This window comes from Larimichthys crocea, chromosome I (genome assembly GCF_000972845.2).
Source record: "Larimichthys crocea isolate SSNF chromosome I, L_crocea_2.0, whole genome shotgun sequence".
Taxonomy (NCBI): Eukaryota; Metazoa; Chordata; class Actinopteri; family Sciaenidae; genus Larimichthys; species Larimichthys crocea.
The window spans coordinates 42,671,488-42,694,778 of record NC_040011.1 but is presented as its reverse complement, the minus strand read 5'-3'; the positions used below and the strand labels follow the sequence as shown (position 1 = coordinate 42,694,778).

General features: G+C 43.1%; 1 protein-coding gene across 3 annotated transcripts; it reads right to left on the bottom strand.

The window, feature by feature from the left end:
• Positions 1-51: 51 nt before the first annotated feature.
• Positions 52-22,793, bottom strand: myot (myotilin). 3 transcript variants are annotated; one of them, XM_027281078.1, is made up of 18 exons: positions 22,613-22,793; positions 16,261-16,312; positions 15,968-16,151; positions 15,726-15,788; positions 15,502-15,643; positions 14,780-14,803; positions 14,251-14,370; positions 13,974-14,160; positions 8,950-9,142; positions 7,751-8,703; positions 7,518-7,668; positions 7,165-7,266; positions 6,273-6,313; positions 4,708-4,846; positions 4,329-4,536; positions 4,061-4,226; positions 3,024-3,157; positions 52-1,922 (listed from the first exon to the last, which is right to left on the bottom strand). In XM_027281078.1, exons 2-18 carry the CDS (start codon positions 16,266-16,268, stop codon positions 1,780-1,782), a joined length of 2,958 nt encoding a protein of 985 aa, XP_027136879.1. In that variant the 5' UTR covers positions 16,269-16,312; positions 22,613-22,793; the 3' UTR covers positions 52-1,779. The 3 variants fall into 3 exon arrangements, with proteins under 3 accessions (XP_027136879.1, XP_027136884.1, XP_027136887.1); XM_027281083.1 differs by lacking the exon at positions 22,613-22,793 and adding an exon at positions 17,403-17,421; XM_027281086.1 differs by lacking the exon at positions 7,165-7,266 and having other exon boundaries at positions 22,613-22,792.
• Positions 22,794-23,291: the final 498 nt, after the last annotated feature.

The following is a 23,291-nucleotide window of genomic DNA, read 5'->3' as shown; positions in this document are numbered from 1 at the left end:
GGTCTATGAAGACCACAGTCCAAATAACAGTATACACACAGGAGGCAAAGATAAAGTCACATGAACTTTATTCCTCATTCATCCAGTGATATGTAGAAGTTCTTACACAACAAACAGTACTTCAGGAGAATACACACTTAATACCTGCAGATTCAAATCTCAACAGAAAGGACCTAACTTACCAAAACTACTCTGCTTCAAGCAAATCCAGCGTTTAACCCAGTTTGATCCAAACATCAGAGTTTATGGCCACACGGGGTTAAATACCAGATTTTCAGTTTGCATGCAGATCCAGCCAAAAATACCAGGTTTTTAATTTGTGAAATGAGTTTATGTCTGGCAGTAACAACTAGCAGTTTCCAAGGTAAGCCGGCAGATCAAGCCTCTTTTTGATGGATTATTCTGTAAGGCTCCGGTCAGGAAATGGGAGAGTTTGGCAAACCTGGGCTACAGGCTGATATACTGACACCGTTTACTTCAACTGAACACTCCCGAGTGAATGAAAGAAACAAAATGTTGATTTCCTCTTGAGTGAAGTGTTAAAGTCTTATCTGCACTGCAGATGCGATGTCAACTTTTCTAAGTAAGTTATGTCTGAGTGTTGAGTGCAGATCAGAGTTCGTGTTCAGTTGTAGAAACCGGTATCAGGATGACAGCCTGTTTTTTGTTTTTTGTCCAACTTGTCCACACCTCTGGTTTGAGCTTTCTGAGGGCCAAGAGAGTCCCAACACTGATAACTAATAACTTCAAATAAATAGCTTAATTCACGTACACCGTATTTTAGAAACTGATTTTAAAAAGACACAAGGCTGAATTTATAAGGAGAGTCTGAGAGGTGACGGGGGGAGGTTTAGTTTAAAAAATCTGATTCCAGTTTATTTAACTTTACAGACACACGTCAGCAGAGGCGACAGGAAATCGAATTCTGGGACAAACATTTAAATTCAGACGCTCAAACACAAAAATCTTCCTTCTTCAGCCACAAGCTGGAGGAGACGAGTGACGGGCAGACGGCTGTCGAGATTAAAGTGCAGTTGATAGGTGTTGGTGCTGTAGTTAATCTAGGCACAGTTATTCCAAATGAAAGGCGCTTACCCAGCGTGCACCGAGAGAGAGAGAGCTCAATAACAAGTAGTGATAAGTGACCCTTGTGACGTCAGCACTTTTCTGCGGTGGACAAAATGGTTTCTAGGACCAGAGGATTGCGGTTTGGCAGCCAGGGGCTGACTCTGACACGCCGTACCCAGCTCTATTAATACATCCATGACCTACGCACACACACCATTTTGCTGAGGGCAGACCAGAACGGGCAGATGAAGAGACAGAAAGGTATCAGACGACGAACAGGAACAGGAAAAACACCAAGAGCAGCAGATCGATAACATGACGTGGGGTTATTTCCATCAGAAGGCACATGACTATCGAAACATTTCTCTTTCTTAACATGTTTTGAGTAATTTAAAGTTTTTCCAGTGAAGACAAAGTTTCTGCAATCTTGAAAATGTACAACTTGTTTCGTTCAAGTAATCTGAAGTTAAACTATAATCAGCCTTGTGCAATAACACAACCATTAATGAACCCTGGCCTGGCCTTGCTTGGCCTCAGAAGTACTCTGACATGAGTCCTCGTCTGCTGCAGTGCTGTTACTCTGTATTCTGTACCAAACAATGATTATCTGACTCCGGCCCTCCGGACATGTGTGAGATCTGAAAATGTGACTGAGGTGTGGGAGGAGGGAGGGTGTGTGTGTGTGTGTGTGTGTGTGTGTGTGTGCGGGTTCTACAGCTCTTCGCTCTCGTACAGCGGGGCGGTGTGCTGAGCCGGGCTCTCCACGGTCAGGGCGGGCACGTGGCTCAGAGAGGACAGCAGCTTCAGTGTCTTGGAGCCAGGGGGCGCCGTCTTCATGGGCGCGGCTGTGCGAGCTGTGAGGGGAAGAGAGAGAGGAGGGGTGAATTAAGCCTTCACTCATCAGTTACACATGTACTTAATTTTGATCGATAGACCAGTTTTAATGGTGTTGAACCTCCAAAAGGTGACTACTATGTGGAAAAACCTAATTTTACGTTACATGTGCATAAAACTGTATTTTCTGGAGAGAGTGGAGCCGTAGAGCTCATTAACCTCTCGAGAAAAGTCTTTTTTTTGTTTTTGTTTTGTCTAACAGACCTGCACACGCTTTGTTTATCTCTATTAATAATAATGAATGACACCAGCAGTGGCGACAGATCTTACTGGTAGACGACTTGGGCTAAACATTCCTTTCATGCCAGGTGTCTGAAAATAACTCTTCTACCCTGCACGGCACGGCACGGCACAGCATGGCTCAGTGGATGGAGCAGACAATAGATCCACAGCTTCACCTTGTGTTTTCAAACTCATAAAACTATGAAACAGATTTTAAGAGTTAAAGTACGAGTTGTAATCAACCACAATCGTGTATCAGTCAAGACTCAAAATGCAGAAATAGTAAATAACAAAACAGCTTCCTCTGCTGATGCTTCACCCTGTGAAACCTCTTTCTTTCTTTCTTGAGTCCTGGTTCAGATGAACTCTTAACTCACTTTCAGGTCTGATAATAAGGTGTACAGTCGTCCGCTCAGGTGTGACAGAGGGTCAAATACTTGTCTTTGTTAGTCCTCTCACTCAGCTCTGTTTCCACGGAGCAGATGGCGTGTTATGCGATCGAGAAGAAACCTAATAGCTGTGTTGTATTTTCGTCCGGTGAGCTTTCTCTCTCTCTCTCTCTCTCTCTCTCTCTCATCAGTGGATTGACTTGGTGATTACACAGTATTCTTTAGGAAAGTATGTTCATCAAGTTTCCCCTCGATCACATAACAGCATTTGTCTGACGTGTCCCGGTCTGTAGGGCTGGATTCACTGTAGCGTTCAGCATTCTCCATCTGCTGTTTGATTTTACAGCCCGGGCTACTATGGTAACTACCGGGTTATCTCGTACGACCGATAGCGGAGACGGGCTCTTTAAAGCAAATTTGCATAGACAGAAGAGCACACGGAGGACTTACTGCCTACATCCAGCCTGGCGTTGCATGTGGACATGCCAGCTTCGTTGATGGCAGAGAGAGTGTACCAACCGGCGTCGGACTTCATCAGCCTCTCTATCAACAAGCACTGCCGGCCTGAGCCATCCTGATACAGACTGTGGACAGACAAAGAGAGACATGGTCTTCACTGAGTTAACATTTAAAATAATAACCAAGAAATGAAACAGCGCTTAAAGCAAGCAGGATAAGCTGTGTGTATGCAATTATCCTATTAAATGATGTAACCTGCCATCGGGACTCTACATGAAATTGTGTTGTTTTAATGAACAATCCACATTAAAATACACAATTGTGTACATGAACAATCCATGGCCATTCATAGAGATTTGTGACTGTAGCATTGGCCAGTAAACACATGAAATTGTATTTTTGGGGCAGCAGAAACAATATTTTAAAGATATTTTTGGGGCTTTTCAAGCTTCAAGGACTGAGCCTTCGTACGTGGCGTCTGCCACATGAGCCAACCGGCACCCCTACATATTATTTTCATATGCTACCATATTTTAAGTTGATAAGAGGAACTTCCAGCAGATCTGGAGCAACATTATTATTCACTGGTTTCATGTTTAAGCTGATCCGATGAAGGTTATATGTCCAGTATTTACTCTCTTTTAGCTCTGTTTTTGGTCTCCACCAGCTCCCGAGGGAAATATCTGGCTTGTTTACCACTACAAGTGATTTCTTTCTTTGGTTTTCTGGCGTCTATTGACAATATAAAAGTAGTGATTATAGTTTCTTTAATGCTGCTGCACTTGATGAACAGTTACTTTAACTAGTTGCTTCTTCCACCAGATTAATCTTGAATAGTTTGTTTGGATCCTAATAGGAGAAAACCACTGACGCTGAGGTGAACATGACTTGATCACGGGACTGAGGCAGAAAACAAAAGGTGCTTTGTTGAACACTTGACAGGTTTGACGTGTTTATCGACCTTCAGAGTCATCGACTGACTCCGATGTGCAGTTAATGTGTAATGAAGTGCTTCATCCTGACCTCACCTCATTCTGTGTGGGTCGATGCGCAGCATGTCTTTATCTTTCTTCCAGAAGAGCTGTGGAGGAGGAGAAGCGTCCACTTTACACTCTAACCTCACAGTGTCGCCCTCTAGAGCTCTGGAGTTCAACATCTTCTGGACAAAGGTGGGAGGACGGAGAACCTCCTGGGCTGCAGAGAGGAAGAGGAGGTCGCATTATCGTCATTATGTCATTATTACGCTGCACGACGATGAAATTCTGTTTAGAAACAGGATGCGAGAACATTTTTTACCTAATACATCAAGCTTCATGGTAAATCTGCTCTCTCCTGCTCGGTTCCTGGCCACACACTCGTACACTCCGGCATGGTGCACTGTGACGATCTCTATAATGAATGAGTGCATCCCCTTTTCACACACCAGCATCTTATGGTAGTCGTCTGGACGAATGGCTTTACCGTCCAGATACCAGCAGACGTCTGGTGTCGGGAGGCCTCCGACCTGGATTCAGAAAAGTTTTATTTTATTCCCATTAACTCGCACAAAAGCATTATTATTAATATCATGATGGAGCCCCTGACTTTGAATGAACACAGACATAAAAGTATTAATAAACTTGAAAATAAAGACACCCTTGGTGTGTGTGTGTGTATGAGTGTGTGTGTCATTCACCTTGAAGTCAATCCTACAGAAGCGTCCCTCCTCTACAGTGAGGTCTGGAGGGATCTGCAGGAAGCGAGGAGCGTAACATTTCTCCTGGATAGCTGAGCCTTCGTTTGCCCTCTCATCTGTCCCTGAGTGGTGCCTCCCCCTGCAGGGACAGGCAGACAGAACTAATTTATTCATCATTCACTTTCAGTGGATGAATTTCACAGTCCACCAGTGAGGGCACACAGGGAAAGTAACCATATTACTACTGGTCCCTGTTCCAGTTTCTGTCCTCTGACAGCATGGCTACTGAATGAGAGGGACTGGAGACATTTCTGTCTCATCTGACAACACTCAACTGACAGTTGGGTGTTACAAGACACTCAATGTAGAGGTTAAGTAAGCCTATACTTGGGCTATAATTAGGAATAACAAATACTTGAATAATAAAGAAATAAATACTCCTCATGTATAAAAAAAGTCAAAATGTCCTGAAGCTTTGCTTTAAATGTTGTTTCTTCTGGGAATAAATGTCACTCTGGTACAACAGTTTCCTTAGTTTTAAGAACTCAAGAGAAACTAATTACACATAAGATATTTTCATCTTTTTTTAGACAGAGAGATAGAGAATTTTTAGGGGCTCGTCGTACGACAACAGAAGTGGAAGCTGGAATACTGAAGGTTAATCAGAAAAACACTGTCGAGTTTTCGAGCCATAAATCTGGAATAAACATTGTGATTAGGAGCTTGTGTTGTTGCAGCCATTTTGGTAGATTTGGTGCAATGTTGAACCATTTTTCACCACTTGAATAATAAAATACCACATTAGGAGACACAGAAAATTTCCTGCTGTGATTTGATATCAAAAACTCGGTGATATCTGTCTTTAGTTTGTGGTTGTACAGTTTCATGAGGCTGTGATTATCCTAGACGTCGTGTCATTTTATACACTGAGGTTTTAAAAAAAAAAGGTCTCATGACTACTATGGGGACTAACATTATTACACAGAAATACAACATCACATTGAAACACAAGAGTTTTCCAGTCGACCCAGTTTATACAATTTCAAAACTATTCCCAGTTTGCAAAAATATTCCAATATACTAGGTTGAAAATAACATTTAAAAGCAGAAGCAGTACTGTTTAACACCAAATCAGTGTCTTATTAGCATTAAGTGGGCGTGTCTGTAAAGAGGAGAGGAGATTCAGATATCTTGAAACTGGCCATGGCAGTTTTTACATCGACAAACTTTCTTTCCATCCCTTGACAGATCTCAGTCCAATGTCAGATATTTTAAAGATTTTAACGCTAAAATATTAAATGATTGTTTACATCTAATGGCTTCTGTGATATAACCTGTAGTACCGTGCACGACTGCAAGGAGCTTCCATGGACAGAAACTCATTCATGAGTTACACAAGACCTGAAAAGCAGTCATTCTTTTCGTAAGACTCTTCTTTGTTTTACAGCTGCACAGATGATAGATAGGTAAAGAAAATACTGTCCATGCTGGACTGAAACATCAAGGTTCAAGGCTCTAATGTTGACTGGGATGATTCTGGTTTAATAATTATAAACTGTATTTACCATAGTCCACCTGTGTGTCGTCCTTCCGGTGACTCTGGTGGCTGTAACGCAGAACAGATCGACAATAAGCAGAGGTAATCACAGGATCTAATTTCGAAAAACTAACTGTAACGGTCAACAGCTTGACAAAATGCCAGGAGGGTAACTCAGTGTGTGTGTGTGTGTGTGTGTGTGTGTGTGTGTGTGTGTGTGTGTGTGTGTGTGTGTATTCTGACACAGTGGTCCTTTTGTCACCAGTGAAAGGGGCTCGTTCTCAGAAAAGCAGGCTAGAAATAGCCACTGACAAACCTTGTTGGCTTCAGAGGACGTGTGTGTGTGTGTGTGTGTGTGTGTGTGTGTGTGTGTGTGTGTGTGTGTGTGTCTGTGGTGCTGTGTGTAAAAGAGAGGGAGAGAGAGAATAGAAGGTGCAAAGCCCTGTGAGCGACAGAGGCTTTTTGACAGAACAATCCCGCACACACACTCTCTCACACACACACACACACACACACACACACACATATACACACACACACACACACACACACACACACACACACACACACACACAACTGGTCAAAATGACAGCATGAGGCAGCTCGCTGCTGATTACACTGCCAGGCTTTTTCAACTCTGTCCTCGGGAGCCCATCAGGAGGCCCCCGAGAAGGGGAATGGGCTCCCTCTGCAGCCATTCAAACCCAAACGATGGTAATAATGTGTGTTCGTTCACTCAGGATGAAAGCTAATGGCTTTTCTTTTTTTTTTTTTTTGACCCGAGCCAACATGAAATGCAGCACTGCAACACACACGAGTCAGTCAGAAACACGCTGTTAGAAATGATACGATGGAAGGATGATTGTGATTAAATGATGATGATGATGTCCAACTGACTACAGAAAAGTTTGCTGTCGTACCTGGTCGATCTGTGAGTCTGAAAGATTGTCTTGGTCAAACATGTAGGTGGCGTTGTCTGGACCCAGCAGCCTACGAGCCATACGCTCCTCATAGGACAGTTTCTGTCGAAATTGAAGCTTTATACTGTTAAACTGTCATTTTTCTTTTTTTCTCTCCACACACACACACGTTTAAAAGTGTGCTGTGATTTGTTTTTTTTGGTAAACTTCTGTATTCTGTTAGGCTCAAACAGGCACACACTGTGTCAGGGTTGAAGGGGGCTGGAGAGTGTGTGAGGGTGTGATGGTGGGAGGGGTGTTTTCATTTAATGTAGGTTTCTTGGACTTCCAACGCAGGACACACACACACACACCTGACTGGTTCTCCTCCTGGCCTCCTTCGAGCGCAGCTTCTTCTCCAGATCCTGGATGAGGGCGTCTTTGGAGCCCTGGATGTCATCGTCTGTGGAGCGAGCGGAAGAAGGCCGAGGAGCTACAGACTTCTTCAGGATGGGTTTGGGAAGGCTGGCGGACAAAGGACACAAATCATGTGCATGTGCATACATCTAATCACGTGCACGCCAAATCGATGAATACTTTGACTCACGTGTTTGGCGTCCCCTTGTAGTTGGCGGGCAGGGAGACCACAGCAGGCGGTATTCTGTTCTGACTGTTGGGAGTGTTGGGCTGAGAGAGAGAGGAGGAGGTCGGAGAGAGAGGGGAGCGAGGCTGGGAGGAAGGAGAGGAGGAGGCCCTCATCGGGAGGAGAGGGCTTGATGGGGAGAGTGGGGAGCGGGATGGGGAGATGGAGGGCTGGGGGAAGTTGGAGTTTGGAGATAGCTTAGAGGGGGAAAAAGGGGAGAAGGCGGACTGGGAGGGCAGCACAGAGCAGAGGTAAGCAGCGGGTGCTGACATGGTGTCCTGGTTCGCTGGCAGGGTGGCGCTGCCGAGGCCGGTGGCGTTGGCGATGCTGGGGGTGAGGGTGATGGTGGAACGCATGGTGGTGCGGGGGAGAGAGGATGAGGGAGCCGGGAAAGGGGAAGAGGTGCTGGTGGTGGAGTCAGAGGGACTGAGCAAGGGGGTGGTGGAGGAGAGAGGAGGTGCCGCTGCAGAAGAAGAGGCCGGGGTGGAAATAGGAGAGCTGACGCTGGATGAGGAGGGAGAGGACTTGCTCATGCCGTTGGCCTGGGTCTGGGTCTGGATCTGGATCGGGATCGGTACAGCAGACTGGGTTTGGTTCTGACTGAGGCTTAGTGACTGAAACTGCGACTGGGTCTGCGACAAGGACTTGGACACCGACTGAGACTGAGAAAAAGACTGACTCATTTTAGTCTGACTCTGTGTCTCCGTAACGATTGGACTATTTTGGGGACTGTTGAGGTTATTTTGGTTCTCCTGGGCCTCCCGCAGAACACTTTCATAGCTGGGAGCCTGGAAGGAAGGCTGCGATTGAATAAAATGCCTCGGACGCTCATAGTTAAAGGCGCTGGGAGGGAAGGCGCTGGCAGTGAAGGTAGGCAGGTCTGACAGGTTCATGTTGTTGCCTCCTGACTGGGAGGACTGGAGGAGAGAGAACACACACACACACATTCAGGTGGAGTTTGGAGTGTAAAGAAGAGGAAACATTCAGAAACTTTTACACATTTCCACTCGCAGGGATGAAGCCAATGAACATGCACCTCGAATACTCAAAGTAGAAGTCAGGAAGTCTGTTATAGACATATCTACAACTCCTCACAAGATACTTCCTTGCCTGCATACAGAATGCATGTATTTACTGTCTTCTGGTAGCAGAAATGTTCTTACAGAGAAGCTGATCTTGCTTGGGGTGAACAGCTTGGGCGTTTGGGTCGCCTCCTTGACTTGGGTTGGTGAGGGTGGAGGGGGAGGGCTGGGCGTACAGGCTCTGACAGTGACCACCGTTGACCTTTGTCCCTCCTCCCTGCTGCGACCAAAGAGCTCTTCAGATGAGTAGTTGGCCGCCTGAGGCTCTGGAAAACTGACAGATAAAAGCAAGACGTGTTTTAGCGGAGATCGGATTATATTCACCGGCGGCCGAGAGTCCGAGGAAGTGATGATGAAAATCAACAACAGAGCTCCTGAAACTAAAGGGATGTGTGATTTCCGGGCTGTTCCTGTCCCGTGTTCAGCTCTAGCAAGAAATAACACCAAGATTCGGAAGTTGACTGCGTAAGCAAGACAAAATGTTCATTGTATCTTTTATTTCTCAGCGGTTGCCATGCTCACCCTAATCCAATGCTGATTTCGGATCAGCTGATGTCACCACGACATTACTCAACTTTTCAAAACCAGCCTGTCATCAACTGAGCAAAATGTTGTCTTTAAATACAGAATAAATGCTCCAATCTGGCTGCCGTCGTACTTCAGGGACTGTTTAATGAGTGTAACAGATATCACAGTGTCTGCTCCCATTTCAGCCCACTCAGTGGTTTTCTTCCTGTAATACCAAGACTGACTGGTCCTCTACTTTTCTCCTAGGAAAGAATGTTGTTCCCATGACTACCACGTAGTCCGGGCTATGCAGCAGCATAATGACAATAGCAGCCTCTCTCTTCTCTCTCACACACACACTCGTTTACTTATACACACTCGCTCACTGTTTTTCTGTGTTTCTCATGAGACGGTTTGGGTCAGCCAGCATGAGCTGACCTAGTGTCTCAAACTGTAATCATGGTTCTGGATTGAAACACAAAGATGGAGAGTCACGTTTGTCCTGAGGAGCGAAGGGAAAATGGTGAAAATGGTAAAAAATGGTTTCTAGATGTGCCAAAAAAATGTGTCTTGCGTCACATATTAGGAGGTAATCCAAGTTCTAGTGTTAAGTGTTTGGACCATGGTCTAACTTCAGTCTCACTGAACTTATTTTTTTAAATATCAGACTAACTAAAAGACTAAAACCTTGTTAGATCAATACTTTATTTTCCTTACAAGGAAATTTGTTGCCACAGTCTAAACAAAGTGTCACATAAATACATTAACATAACCACAAAAATAAACAAGTACAGCACCCATATTCCATATAAAGCCTGACCAATATTGGATTTTTACTGACTTTAGAGGCCAAAACATTAATTTTTTTAAGCTGAAATGAAAAGAGATATTTGCACTGATGTGACTATGCAGACTCCTTTCTTTAACACGTAACTTTGTCAAAGAATATTTCAGTTAAATCTTTATTAACATGTTAAATAATTTAACATATACGTTGAAATCTGCTCACTCTGTGCCGTTTGCCACAGTATTATGAATCACAGCAGTGACTTTTCTTTCTGAATTATATACGTGAAATGATTAAAAAGCAGCGTACATATCAGTGCATGTCAGATAATATACATGACAATACCAGCATGTCTGTGATCGGCCAATATCAGTCGATAATCTAGAGATGATTAGGCTCTAATTATTTTTTTAGGGTGATATCAAAATTTAAAATAAAGAGATAGATGATTATATCCAGCTCTAGCAAGGAATAATACCAAGATTAAGAGCTCCTGAAATTAAAAATTATTGGCCAGCATATACACTGATATTCATAAAAGCAGACGTATCAAAGCAGAGGGAGCGCTAATAACATGAACAACATTCAACCGTCCTGAAGAGTCACACCTGAATATAATGCAGCGATGATAAATGTTATGAAAAACACCTGTCACTGATGAGCATATACAGTAAACAGAGAAACTCTGAAACAAGTCTGCAGCTTCACATCTTATCTACCTGTTCATGTAAAACAGCAGCACTGCTCACCATGAATATTTGTATGTATGACTGGATATTATTGAGTGTGATGATCAGTGTGTGTTGTACTTTTTGTGTTTTAAATGCTACCATGTGAAAGTGTGTGTGTGTGTGTGAGAGAGATTTAGTACAGTATGTGTATTTGTGTTTGTGTCATTAAGTGGGCAAAGCTATATTGGTCTTGGAATTCGGACATCAGCTGGCAGGTGCAGACACTTTACTGGTGACCCAACCCTGTTAACACACACACACACACACACACACACACACACACACACACACACACACACACACACACACACACAGATCTGCATGGCATTGTGGGTAGGAGCTAAGCTGTCCTAAGTCCTCTGTATGACCGGCGACAACAGAGGGACAACAATATGAACGCTGAGCAGAACTTTTGGTGAAAAGTCTCGACCTGCATCAGAGCTTGTGCGGTGAGAAATCAAACTGTGAGCATCATTTCCTTAATTCATTTGTACATCAATCCGTCTACCTGGTGATCACAACAAAAATCTCTCCATCCATCATCCATCACATCTTAGATGTGCCAAAAAAAATGTCTCAAAGAAAAACCACAGTTCATCTTCACAGCTCTCCAGCATAATGACTACACCTTCTCATCACGTTTCGAAGGAAAAACCCAACCAACAAACCAACAGAGGCACCTCACACGACAGATAATCCAGTCCCTCTTTTCCCAAATAATGAAATAAACTTGAAGTTGGCCCCAGAACCTCAACATGACCTTAAAATCCAGACCACTGCCAAAAGTTTCTGAACAACTGTTGTTGTTTGTAGCTCTGAAGGACATGGACGCCATGCCTGCACTTCACATTACAGATGAGATCATAGCCCCGGACCCTGATATAGAGTGAGACACATTACACTCGGCCCGAGCATACTTCACACCAAGAAACACTCACTGAACGGTATCAGACACCAAAAGATACAAAAGCTCAAGAAAAAAATGTTGCAAATACTCACTAAAAATGCAAATACTCACTAAAAATGTGCAATTTTTCATCTGCTGTTCATGTTCGTGGTTTATTTTGGTGATTAGAGTGTCGTTTTTCCATTTTATATGACTGCCTGTGAACGCAGCATCCTGGCAGACTTGTTGATCAGTGGCTGTGTGTGATTTTTGGATTTCCTCACACATGAAAAACCTGTATCACATGTCCAATGATACCAGCTCTGTAGTATGTCTGCTGGTAAAACACACACACACACACACACACACACACAGTACCACTTTACAGATGAGCTCATGGCTCTATCTAAGGTACCACTTGGTTAAAGTATGGGCTGTGTGGCATGCAGCAAACACAACTGAGCAGCACCATAAACACATGTATCTATGGTGGATCATTGAAGCAGCTCAGAGGGAGATATCAATTCATATTTCAGCTCAGTTTAAATACTTTAGATGTATGCAGATGTGTCAGACTCCAAAAATCCCCAAAGTTACCTGAAGTACAACCAAGCGTCTTATCAAAATAATATAAAACCTACAACAAAATGACTTTTTAAAATATCTTTAGCTTTATTTTGGCAAGCCTAAAAGACAAGTGGGTGTTGAGAAATAAGTGATGTGGAGCATTAACCATTCAAATTAACAGTTTTTCCTCTGGACCTGTTTGAAAGAGCTCCAACCCTGATGACACAAACCCCCAAAATAGACTAAAGTCCAATTTCCAAGTGCTCCAAACATAGTTTGACCTTTTGAAGAGGACATAGGATATTACGTTTCCATGATATAAACAAGGAAGTTTAAATATTAACGCCAATTTAGAAACTTTGGAGAGTTTAAAAAGTTCCCAGCAGGTTAATAAATAAATAAAAAGTGGAATCTTTCACCTGTGCAAACACAAGCAGGATGTTTTCTTACCTTCGTTCAAATGTTTCTGCACCACTCTCCTTTAAACTTCAGTTTCAGGCTGAATGAAATTCAACTTTCCCTGCGTGAGCGCAGAGCCCGGTGTGAAGAGAGAGAGAGAGAGAGGCTGGACTGCGACAGGTGACACCGCGCGTTCACGAGGCGTGGGTATGAGGAGGAGAGACGGGAACGCGCGCGTCCAGCCGATTGGTTTAAATTTCCCAAAAAAAAAAAAAAATGGATGTCGTCATCACAAACACAGAGATCCATTGAACTGAATGGAAGTCCTTCTCAAATGCTGCATTATTTCTTCCATTATTAGTGTTAATTATTATAAGAAAGAAAGAAAGAAAGAAAGAAAGAAAGAAAGAAAGAAAGAAATGAACTTGAAAATGGTTTTTGCAAATTTAGAATAATACAACAGCGTCCTCTTCTGGACATAAACAGGAGCTACAGCAGTGTAAACCATCCATCCATCTTCTGTCACCTCTTCTTCCTCATCTGGGTTGTGGAGGGCTGGCTGGACCCTGTCCCGGCTGACTCTGGGTCAGTTTTGGTACAAGTTTCTTCACAGGTTCAGACACAGACACAGAACATGCACAAACTGCACAGCCGAGATTGGAGCCAGGCTTCTTTGCTGTGAGGCAGTCACAGTCGTAACCACTGCATCATCCATCTCATTTCATTTCTGTAGCCGCTCATCCTCATCAGTGTCACACAGACAAACAATCATTCACACAAACATCCAGAGAGTCACCGAATAACCTGTTGATTGCATGTCTTTGGACTGTGGGAGGAAGCTCGAGTAACCGAAGAGAACCCACACAGACGAGGAGAGAGAACATGAGAACACCGGGCCGAAGCAGGAACCTTCCTGCTGTGAGGTAACAGCGTAAACCATTGCACCACCCATGCATCCATCTACATCCATCCAAACAAATTCCTTTGAAACGTTTGCTCCTGAACAATTCACGTAAACGAAATACCCACTACACTCCAAAATAAAAGTAATAAAGTCAAAGGTCAGAGGTCATTCCTGTCTGTGAGAGATGAGTGACTGCTTTCTTGCTTGTTATCATGCACAATGAAAATCCCCATGAAGCCGATCACTGTTTTAAAATAATGCTGACTGACGTGTGTGTGTGTGTGTGTGTGTGTGTGTGTGTGTGTGTGTGCACCTTGTACTCACTCTGCAGTGGGGATGTTTTCTTCTAGAGGACTGTCAGGCCACTCGGGCGGGGGGAGGTTCATGGAGTCAGGCAGCTCCGAGGGAAAGTCCTCGCTGCTCTCCGGCTCAAACATCGCCTTGTCCTCCTCTCTGACAGGAACCGCTTCCTGCTGGCGAATGGCCTCGATCTCCAGCTGTTCCTCCAAATCTGTGTGCAAAGCAAGGCGGTCGTTTTCATTGTATAATACAGATAAATTACAGTAATATATTTATGTATATATATGAGTGGACGGCTAACCGTTGTAAACTTCCAGGATTGCTGAGCAGGATACCGTGCCGAAGGAGTTGAAGGCCACGCATTTAAACATGCCAGAGTCTTCGGGAAAGGCCTCTGTGATCACAAGTGTACACAGCTCCTCTGCAGACACACAGCAACACACAGGATCACAGCTGCAATATGTCTAACTGTTATAGAAATATACTCATATCTTCAGACCATATTTTACAACTCACTTTACTCACTGTTGGTATAAATAGTTTGGGGATATGTTTGGTACACATGGAAGACACACAAACATACAAACAGACATTTTATCCCCCCACACTGACTCTGAGCTCTAAACCTAAAATATGATGTGAAATATGAAGCCATGTATGTTGTCATGTGGTTCTCAACATATTTGGCTTGTGTCTCCTTAAAATGAAACAACACCTAAACCGCTCATCAGAGATTAGTTAGTAGAGCTATTCAACCAAAGAGTGATTATTAGAGGGCAGAAGAGGTAAAAGTATCCGGGACTTCCCACCCCCGCTTCGTCTGTACTTACCTGGCACTGATGCAGAGCTGGCCTCTGGGGAAACGAGAAGAGAGAAATTTATTTTTACATCTGAAACAAGTCGCTCAGCAGCTGAAAGACAAGGTGTTAATCATGGATGAATAAGTGTCACTTTGGTGTCATTATATTTGGCAGATAATGAGTCAGTGGTGATATTGAAGTTCATTTGTTCGTGCAGCTTTATAAATTTAAATTCAAGAGTCTGTGAATATGGATGTAAGACTTTACAACCACGACGGTAAAAGACCGTAAAATGCCACAAAGTATGACTGTGTAAACCTTTATTTATATGCCATTTTAAGGGAATACAGAATAAAGTAGTATTTTCAATGACAGACTGTTAATTATACAGTAAAACACTGTAATGTTTAATGGCATATTTTACGGTCTTTTACTGTTTTTCATTGTGAAATCTGCAGACCTTTTAAAATATGGAATAAAACACCAACCTTAAACGTGAAACAATAAAAGTGAAACCAATACTAATATCATTTTACTGTTATATTAGAAAAGGATGCCGTATTTATTACGGCAAAATTCTGTCAATCACAGCATTTTACCGTAAAAACAACTTTTTTAGCTACAGGCTGAGGATCTTTAATATTTTCTGGTCCTACAGGACTTTTGCACAACTTTCAATTTGTTTTCTGCAACTGGAATCTGTGACTCACGACTCCAGCCCACTGCCAACACAACAACCCGCCTCAACTCACTCTTGCGTAGTATCCTAAAATCGTCCGAGTCCAGCACTTGTTCGTCCTCTCTGTACCACATGACCTGCAGGGGAGGAGTCCCCCTCAGTCTGCACTCCAGGACCACCAGCTGACCCTTCACCGTGGACACGTCATGGAGACACTGGCAGAGAAATGGAAAGAGAGACCGTTCATCATCATTTCATGGTTTTTCTCTCTGTGGAAGTAGCACAAGTGTGTTTTACCTTGACAAAAGTAGGGGCCACTCCACTCCCCGAGTACTGCTGATTGTAGATGGGACTCTGAGTCTGGAAAAGAAAACACTAACTTAACTTTTGAACGAGTAAATCATACGTACAGTCCCCTCTTATGCTTTCTATGGAGCATGTTCTCAGTCTGTAATGTTAATTGTACTCCACAGTCCACATCTTCATGAGTTCAATCTATGAGCTACATCACTTGTATCATTTAGATATAATGTGATTACCCTCTGAGGGCTGACACACAGCGGCTGCACCAGGCTGGAGTGTCTCTGAGCGACGAAGGTGGAGGAGGAGGCGGCAGAGGAGGAGCTGGAGGAGTGGGCGGCGAGCTCTCGAGAGGAGGACGCAGAGGAGGAAGAGGAGATGGTCAGGGACATGGTGCTGGTCTTCTTCTGCACCCTCTGGACGCTGCACAGTCACAAAGCGGCACATGTTATTCTGAAGTTAATTACAAAAGGTTATGGAGGTTTTGTGATTACTTGTGTACTTTGTGTGGGCGGGTGCAGGTTTGACTTACTGTGCCATGTTTCAGGCGTTCCAGGAGGCAGTGACAGAAGTTATTTTATTCTCTACAAAGTACAAAGACAGAAGCAGAGTGTCAGACATGTTAGGCTCTTCCCTCCCACGGCTTTTACCACAGTGTTGTAGAAACTGTGTTCTGAATAATAAGCAGGGCTTTGAGAGCACATGTGGTCAACAAAAGACACTAAAGCCTTTAACTGCAGAGGTGGGATCCAATAGGAAAGAACAATCCTAGAGAAGTAACATACTCTCTTCTGCCTAAACTGATACTGCAGAGGAGCCCTTCAGATCTCACGTCCCCATCGTGACACTGATGGTGTCATGAGCGGTACCCTGAAGGCAGAGCTGTAGTCAAGACAACCTGTGTCAAGTCCAAGACCAAGACTAGTCGAGCCAAGTCCAAAGAAGTCAACACCGAGACGATTATTAGACAATTATTTTGCATCCTTCTTATTATGATCAATTTGACTTTTTTGTCCCTCATGTTTCTAATTTTGGAATTTAAATTTAAATGTTTCTAATAGATCAATAGAGCACTGTGAAAAGATGTGCTGCCCTCATTAAGGACGAAGAAAAATGTCCACTTCCAATTAAAAAAAGAAAAAGTAACCTGCTATAAAACTTTTTTAATGTTTTTTTTCAGCATGAATCTCCTATATAATTTCATCTCTGCTCAAAAAATGATTGAATGTTTGGTAGTTTTGACCAAGACTGAAGTTGTTTAAGAGATTCATGCAGAAAAAGATGAATTTGTAAAGTTTTTTTTGAACATTTTTGTCCTTAATGACTTCAGAGGTTAATAAATTAAACTGATGCATGAGGGCTAACACATATTCAGTCATGTCTTTCATGCTCCCATTTGCTTTTCGCTGACCTCCTTGTATGACCACAGAATTACCAAGCGTGCACGCACACACACACACACATGTATACGCTCATGCACAAGAATACATAGTACTGTAAATGTAAAAACACAAGCACACACACAAAATGAAAAAGTTATTTCAACTCTCAGGTCTGGAGTGAAGCATTCGAACTCTAAATTTGGAATTTGCAACGTTTTCAGACAACCCAACCTCCTGACAGGAGCCGTACCGCCTCGTGAGTTTACTTGCAATATAAACTCTTCCTACGTACCAGATCCCTAAGTGTGCCCATCATGGTCTCACTGTGTGTAGCAATAGTACAGGGTAATACAGCTAATTGAAGATATGTGCAGTCTTTCATCGTATCACACCCACAAAATCCCAGCCTGCTGCCCTCTGTGGCTGTATCCTGGGGACCAGAGAAGGAGCTGACAGAGGAGGCTGAGGTTCAGGTTTCCGGGCTAAATTAAACTCTGCTGCCTCCTGAGCACAGCAGAGACTCTCTGACCTGAGATAAATCTCTGTCTCTCCATTAACAAGACACACACAGACAAACAGTGGAGGCTAAAACTTCGCTTCACATCAGATCTTTGCCTCTGCTCCGACTTTAATCGATTTTATTTGAGTTTTATCGTCTCTGTCTCTCCGTGGAAGTGCTATATGGGGATCAGAGCACCAACATCAACACAGATTAAACACAGTCTAAACTAGAGGATCACAGCTTAAGAAAAAATAGCCGCAGCATGTACAACATCCATGTGTACATCCAGTTTTCCCCTTCAGATAATCGCCCCCAAGCAGGTGTGCCTGTGTGCAGCTCGGTTAAAGTCTCGCTGTTGATACAACAACAGCTGCTGCTGAACCCTTCGTATCAATTGTCCCCCTGTTACATAACCAAAGGATTTATGGCAGTGACAACAAGCTGCATTCGCACAGCATTACTAAGCTGTTGCCCGGCAGGCATTAGAGGGATGACATGCAGGAAGCGGTGGACAAGTTCAACAATGACAGACGAGCACGAAAGTTTCACAATCTCAAATGAAGGGTGGAGAAATGTTCCAATTAAAGGGTTAATCCAGCAAGAATTCATTGTCAGGAATTGAATACAATATTCATTTGTATGTTTTCATTAAATCTCCTGAATATACGAATCATTGTGTTTTTGCTTTCTCCTAAATTAGCCCTTTATATCTATATAAGAGGGTCCTCTTCTGTGGAGACCCAGAGCAGACAAACCAAACACTGATCTAGATCTGGACTTTTGCTTTTTATGCGAGTTTTTCTTAGACACATGAAAGGAAAGGGTGAGACGTGGAAGAGTATTCATTTGTTTGCAGTTTGCGACTTCACTGCCAGGTGCCACTAAATCCTACACCTGGTAAACACCCTTGTTTTTTCGAGGCCATGCCAAGTTTGTAACGCAAGTTTGGAAAGCTTTTCCAGCACCACAGAAAACATTATACATCTTTTTCCAGTAGCTAAGTCCTCATGTACTCCTCATTCGAGGTCTGATCCCATCACACCGACTTATTGATTGTACCTGTGCCATTCACTCAGTTCTGCCAATGTAATATCCGTCATTAGTATAAAGTTTGACTGTAGCAAAGTGCACCATCAAAATAATTAAAATTAAATATCATTCATCTTATATAAAACAGCTGCTGCTGATTGATTAAACATTTAAGATTCCCCTTAAATGTTACACATTTAAGGGGAACTACTGGCAGAAATGGAATATGATAATTACCATAATCATGATTTCATTTGTGTCTGAACCTGAAAATAGGAATCTTTATGTTTTTATTACCTTAGAATAAGCCCACTGTAGTTTATCCCTCATGCTTGGAACAGGAGGGTGAGGTGAATTGTATTCAGTTGATTGCAATCTACAACTTCACCACTAGATGTCACTAAATACCACACACCGCACCTTTAGGAAGCCAGTCTAACTCGAACCATTTACATCCACACATTAATGCATCAGCGCGAGCACGCTCTGCTCCTGCAGGGATTAAAGTAAGTGTACCGCAGTCCCTGACTGACCCATTAAACTACAGTAGTGACCTTGAGTCACGTGTGAAGCTGCAGGCTGTTGATCTTCATCCATAAATTAAGAAACACATTGTACTAAGAGATTTACACCACAAATAGATACCCGCCCGCAGGGTCTATATTTGTCTGTACGGTCAGAGTAGGTCTATACATGAACTGACTGACTGATTTTAGACCTGATGTGGAATGAGAAGGATCTCTGTGATGTTGTTTGTATGTTATTCTGCGTGCAGCATGTTTCTTCATCAGTCCAATATTCATGAATCGATCATTCTGACATCCTAAAATATCAGTTCTGCTTGCAAACGTCTAAATCAAATCCATCCTGTGCAACTTAACACAACAAACAGATGTTCTGCCATCGCACTCGAGTGTTTTGACCTTTGCCACACAACTCTGGAGTTTATGTGTCAATGAGGAATAATGGCTGGTATTTTTAACGCCCCGTGTCCTCCTCCTGGGTCGATGTTCGTCATCCCACCTGTTTCTGCTGCTGCTGCTGCTGCACACAGGGAATGAGTGAGGACGGCTGCACTTTCTCTAACATTCAGAGGTGTTTATTAAGAGTGTTTTCAAAGGCAGAGCCACCTGTTCTCGACAGACTGGAGTGAGTTAGACATGCACAGTGAGTCACGGCGGGGAACTCGGTCATTTAGTTTCCTCTGAGACATGGTGAAGTGTTCAGAGTGTGGCAGTATAGATGTATGACTGGGTAGAAAGACGGAGGAAAACACTGCAAGGTGATTCATTTCTCAGCTGTTGCCATAGAAATATCCTCTCTGCGGCATCATTTTGGCATCTCTTCCATACATTCACAGCGTATACTGTATATAATATTCTACAAAACATGCACAGCAGTCGTTAAAACAATCACAAACTTCCAATGAGAGATATAAATATAGATCCTGGTTGATGAGCTTTCAGGAGAAAAGAGGAGGAAACACCAACACCTACCCACAAACCTTGTTAAATTTAAACAAACCACCCACTGTGTAATTCCAGCCCTGCACACAACACCACCAAGCCTCCAACCACCAGCAGATCTCAGCTGTGGACAGATTTAGCGCAGCAGTGCCACATTCTACAGCCGGATGAGCGGGCCGTGTTGAAATCAACCATTAAGGGCGATCATTACATAAAGTCTGTGGGCTCGTCTTTTATCGACGGGAGACAATAAAATCTATGGAACAATATAATCAGCCGCTGCAGGACGAGAGGAACAGTTTATATACATGCACACAGTGTGACTGCACATATTCGCCACTGTGAACCAAAACACACACAACTGTGGCAGAATCACAACAATACACATGGTGTAAGGGGCGGTTTTATCAACTTTACTAATAACAGACCATCTTATTCTGGATTTTACTTGATGCTTTACTTAGCTGCAATAATAAAACTATGAGTTTCATGTTAGATATTGTTGTTGTTTTATAGTTAGTTACTTAATAAAGTTCAGAAAAACTCTTTATAAGAATGAAACCAGATGGGATAAACTGCTGTCCAGCTCAAAACAAAGGTGTTGCAAATGAAATCTTCATATTCCCATCTTTATTTTAAATACATATCAAACTGTATTGTTGCCCCTGAATAAGTTTCACAGTTGTGCGAGTCCAGCTGTCCTGCTGTGACTTAAATTATCTCCAGGTTATCCCAAACTGCAATAGACCACAGAGATGTGAAAGTTTTTGGCAGCTTTGCATTTGTTGGAGATAACTGCTTGATTTAAGAGCTTCATTAACCAGTAATGACATAAATAGCACACTTCCCATAACAACAACACTGAGAGTTTACAGCACTGTGAGGAATACTTAGAGCTAAATGCAATAAAGTTTAGCATTAATATTGATCATTCTACTCATCGTTTAGCCTTAGCATTGTAGGACTAAACACAACGTACAGCTGACGATGATGGGAATATCAATCACTTGTAGGTATTTGGACAAATGGAAAACTTTACTTGATGTTTGCATTAGAAGGGAATTCATAAGATTCGTCATTTGGATTGCCATAAAATTGACCAACGGACCAGCATCGCCATACTGAGAGAGGAAGGTATGAAAACATCAGTGCCGGTTGGTATGTCTGTCTGATTTTCTGCCCATACAACACAGAATTTCATCCGTGTAAACATTGTTTGATGGAGAAGTTTCAGATTTCTGCAATGCTACAAAAGAATCTCACCTGGTGCAGCTTTAATTTGCTGATTTTAAAGGTGCACCTGGGTCGAAAATGGAACATTGGTGAACAAAATAAATTTGAATTTTCTCATTTGCATCGTTCTAAAAATCCTCTTAACCCTCCACCTCCAACTCTCCAATTCTCCTAACTCCTCAACTTGTCTGCGAGTGGGACTAAATTAGCCCGGACTGGGTCACCTGATCTCTCTGTTAACCAACCACGGCTCAGCGGCTGAACACAGCGTCATGCAGGCATGCCAGGCTTGCACTGAGAACCCCCCTCCTCACCTCAATCTGCCACCCACTCAGCTTTTGGCTGCTGTGTCTTGTGTTGTCTCACCCTGCAGTCTATATAACTGACAACTTTTTTTTCTTGTCACTTCCAGCCTTTATACTCCCAAACGGATGTAACAGACTTTTCAACCAGTGCGACAGATCTGATATCGACCTGGGCGACACACACACACACTTAAACCCACATATACAGTATGACTGTATACAGTTATACAAACATATAGAGACACAGACAGAAAATAGATTATAGATAGAGAGACATAGAGAGAGAAGTAGTAGTACAAATAATTAAGGGGGCAATCTAGGCTGTATTTTCAAAATAAAAGCCCTAGATGGCAACACAAGCCTACGTCTATGTCAGATTTTCAAAATAAGGTATCAAAATGTAACACAAGCTTAAGATTGGCTTCTTTTCTTTCTTTGTTCCCATCTTTCATAGATAGATAGATAGATAGATAGATAGATAGATAGATAGATAGGCACATGAGACAGCATATAAATTTAGCTGCAGACTGTTCATCCCAGCTGTCCTCTTCTTTCGGACTGCAAACTCATTCACCACATTCAGTCCAACAGTATCACTAACATGCAGTCTCAGGGACCTCGTGGCACTTCACCAAGTGAATTACGACATTTGATTATCTGATTACGTTCAATAAGAAGGAGCAGTATCAATCGCGACATGACGCAGAATGTGCATTTATTGAGTTTATGTTTTGAGTCCAACAAACCGGAGCTGGATCGAGACAATCTCTGACTTCTTTCTGATGTTGCAACTCTAGTTGTTGGATCCAGCCACACGCATGCAAACAAGGCCCAACTTCACCTTTAAAAACACACACACACACACACACACACACACACACACACACACACACACACACACACACACACACACACACACACACACAGCTTTACCCCAACTGAACCACAATGTCCTCCTCCTCCTTACCTGTCTGGTAAAAAAACCCCAACAACAAATAAACGTATTGATCCAACAGGAAGTGTGAATGATCCAAACTCTAAATGCAAAAAAACTGCTGTGTGACTGTGCGGCTGCCAGTCATGGCTTGGTCACTGGACGCTCCCTACTCTGGGTGAGCTTACACACAAACACACAGACATATGTGTGTGTGTGTGTGTGTGTGTGGTGGGGGGGTTGTGTTGGTGGAATGGGGTTAGGAGGGAATCTGAGGCTGGTGAGGTTGAAGGGGGGGGGCTTCAGTTGGAAGGGTACCAAAGAGGCAAATTTAGAGCGGAGTCAACAGTGACGAGCAGAGCTCCGAGTCCAAGGAGATGGGAGCGAAGCTACAGATAGAGGCCTCCATCCAAGAGGGTGAGGCAGGGGCCAGGAAACCTGCGACTGGTGCCAGTGAGTCTTCAGGAGATACATGAGATGAGACCACTGGAAGTGAGAGAGAGAGAGAGAGAGAGAGAGAGAGAGAGAGAGAGAGAGAGAGAGAGACTCTTATTTTCAATCTTAAACACAGAGAACCGTCAGGGTGTTATGGACGTTAGCAAATTCATTAGCTGATTATTTAACCTAACCCCAATTAAAACACTCGTTTAGTTTATGCAGCTGCAGTGAAATCAAATAATCTCCAGGTAGACAAACTAAGAAGTGTGAAATA

Coding starts and splice junctions, on each gene's coding strand:
- myot (XM_027281078.1), bottom strand. Junction 15,789..15,967: donor TGTGTGTCAGCCCTCAGAGG/GTAATCACATTA, acceptor TTTCTTTTCCAG/ACTCAGAGTCCCATCTACAA. Junction 15,644..15,725: donor TGGCCCCTACTTTTGTCAAG/GTAAAACACACT, acceptor TTTCTCTGCCAG/TGTCTCCATGACGTGTCCAC.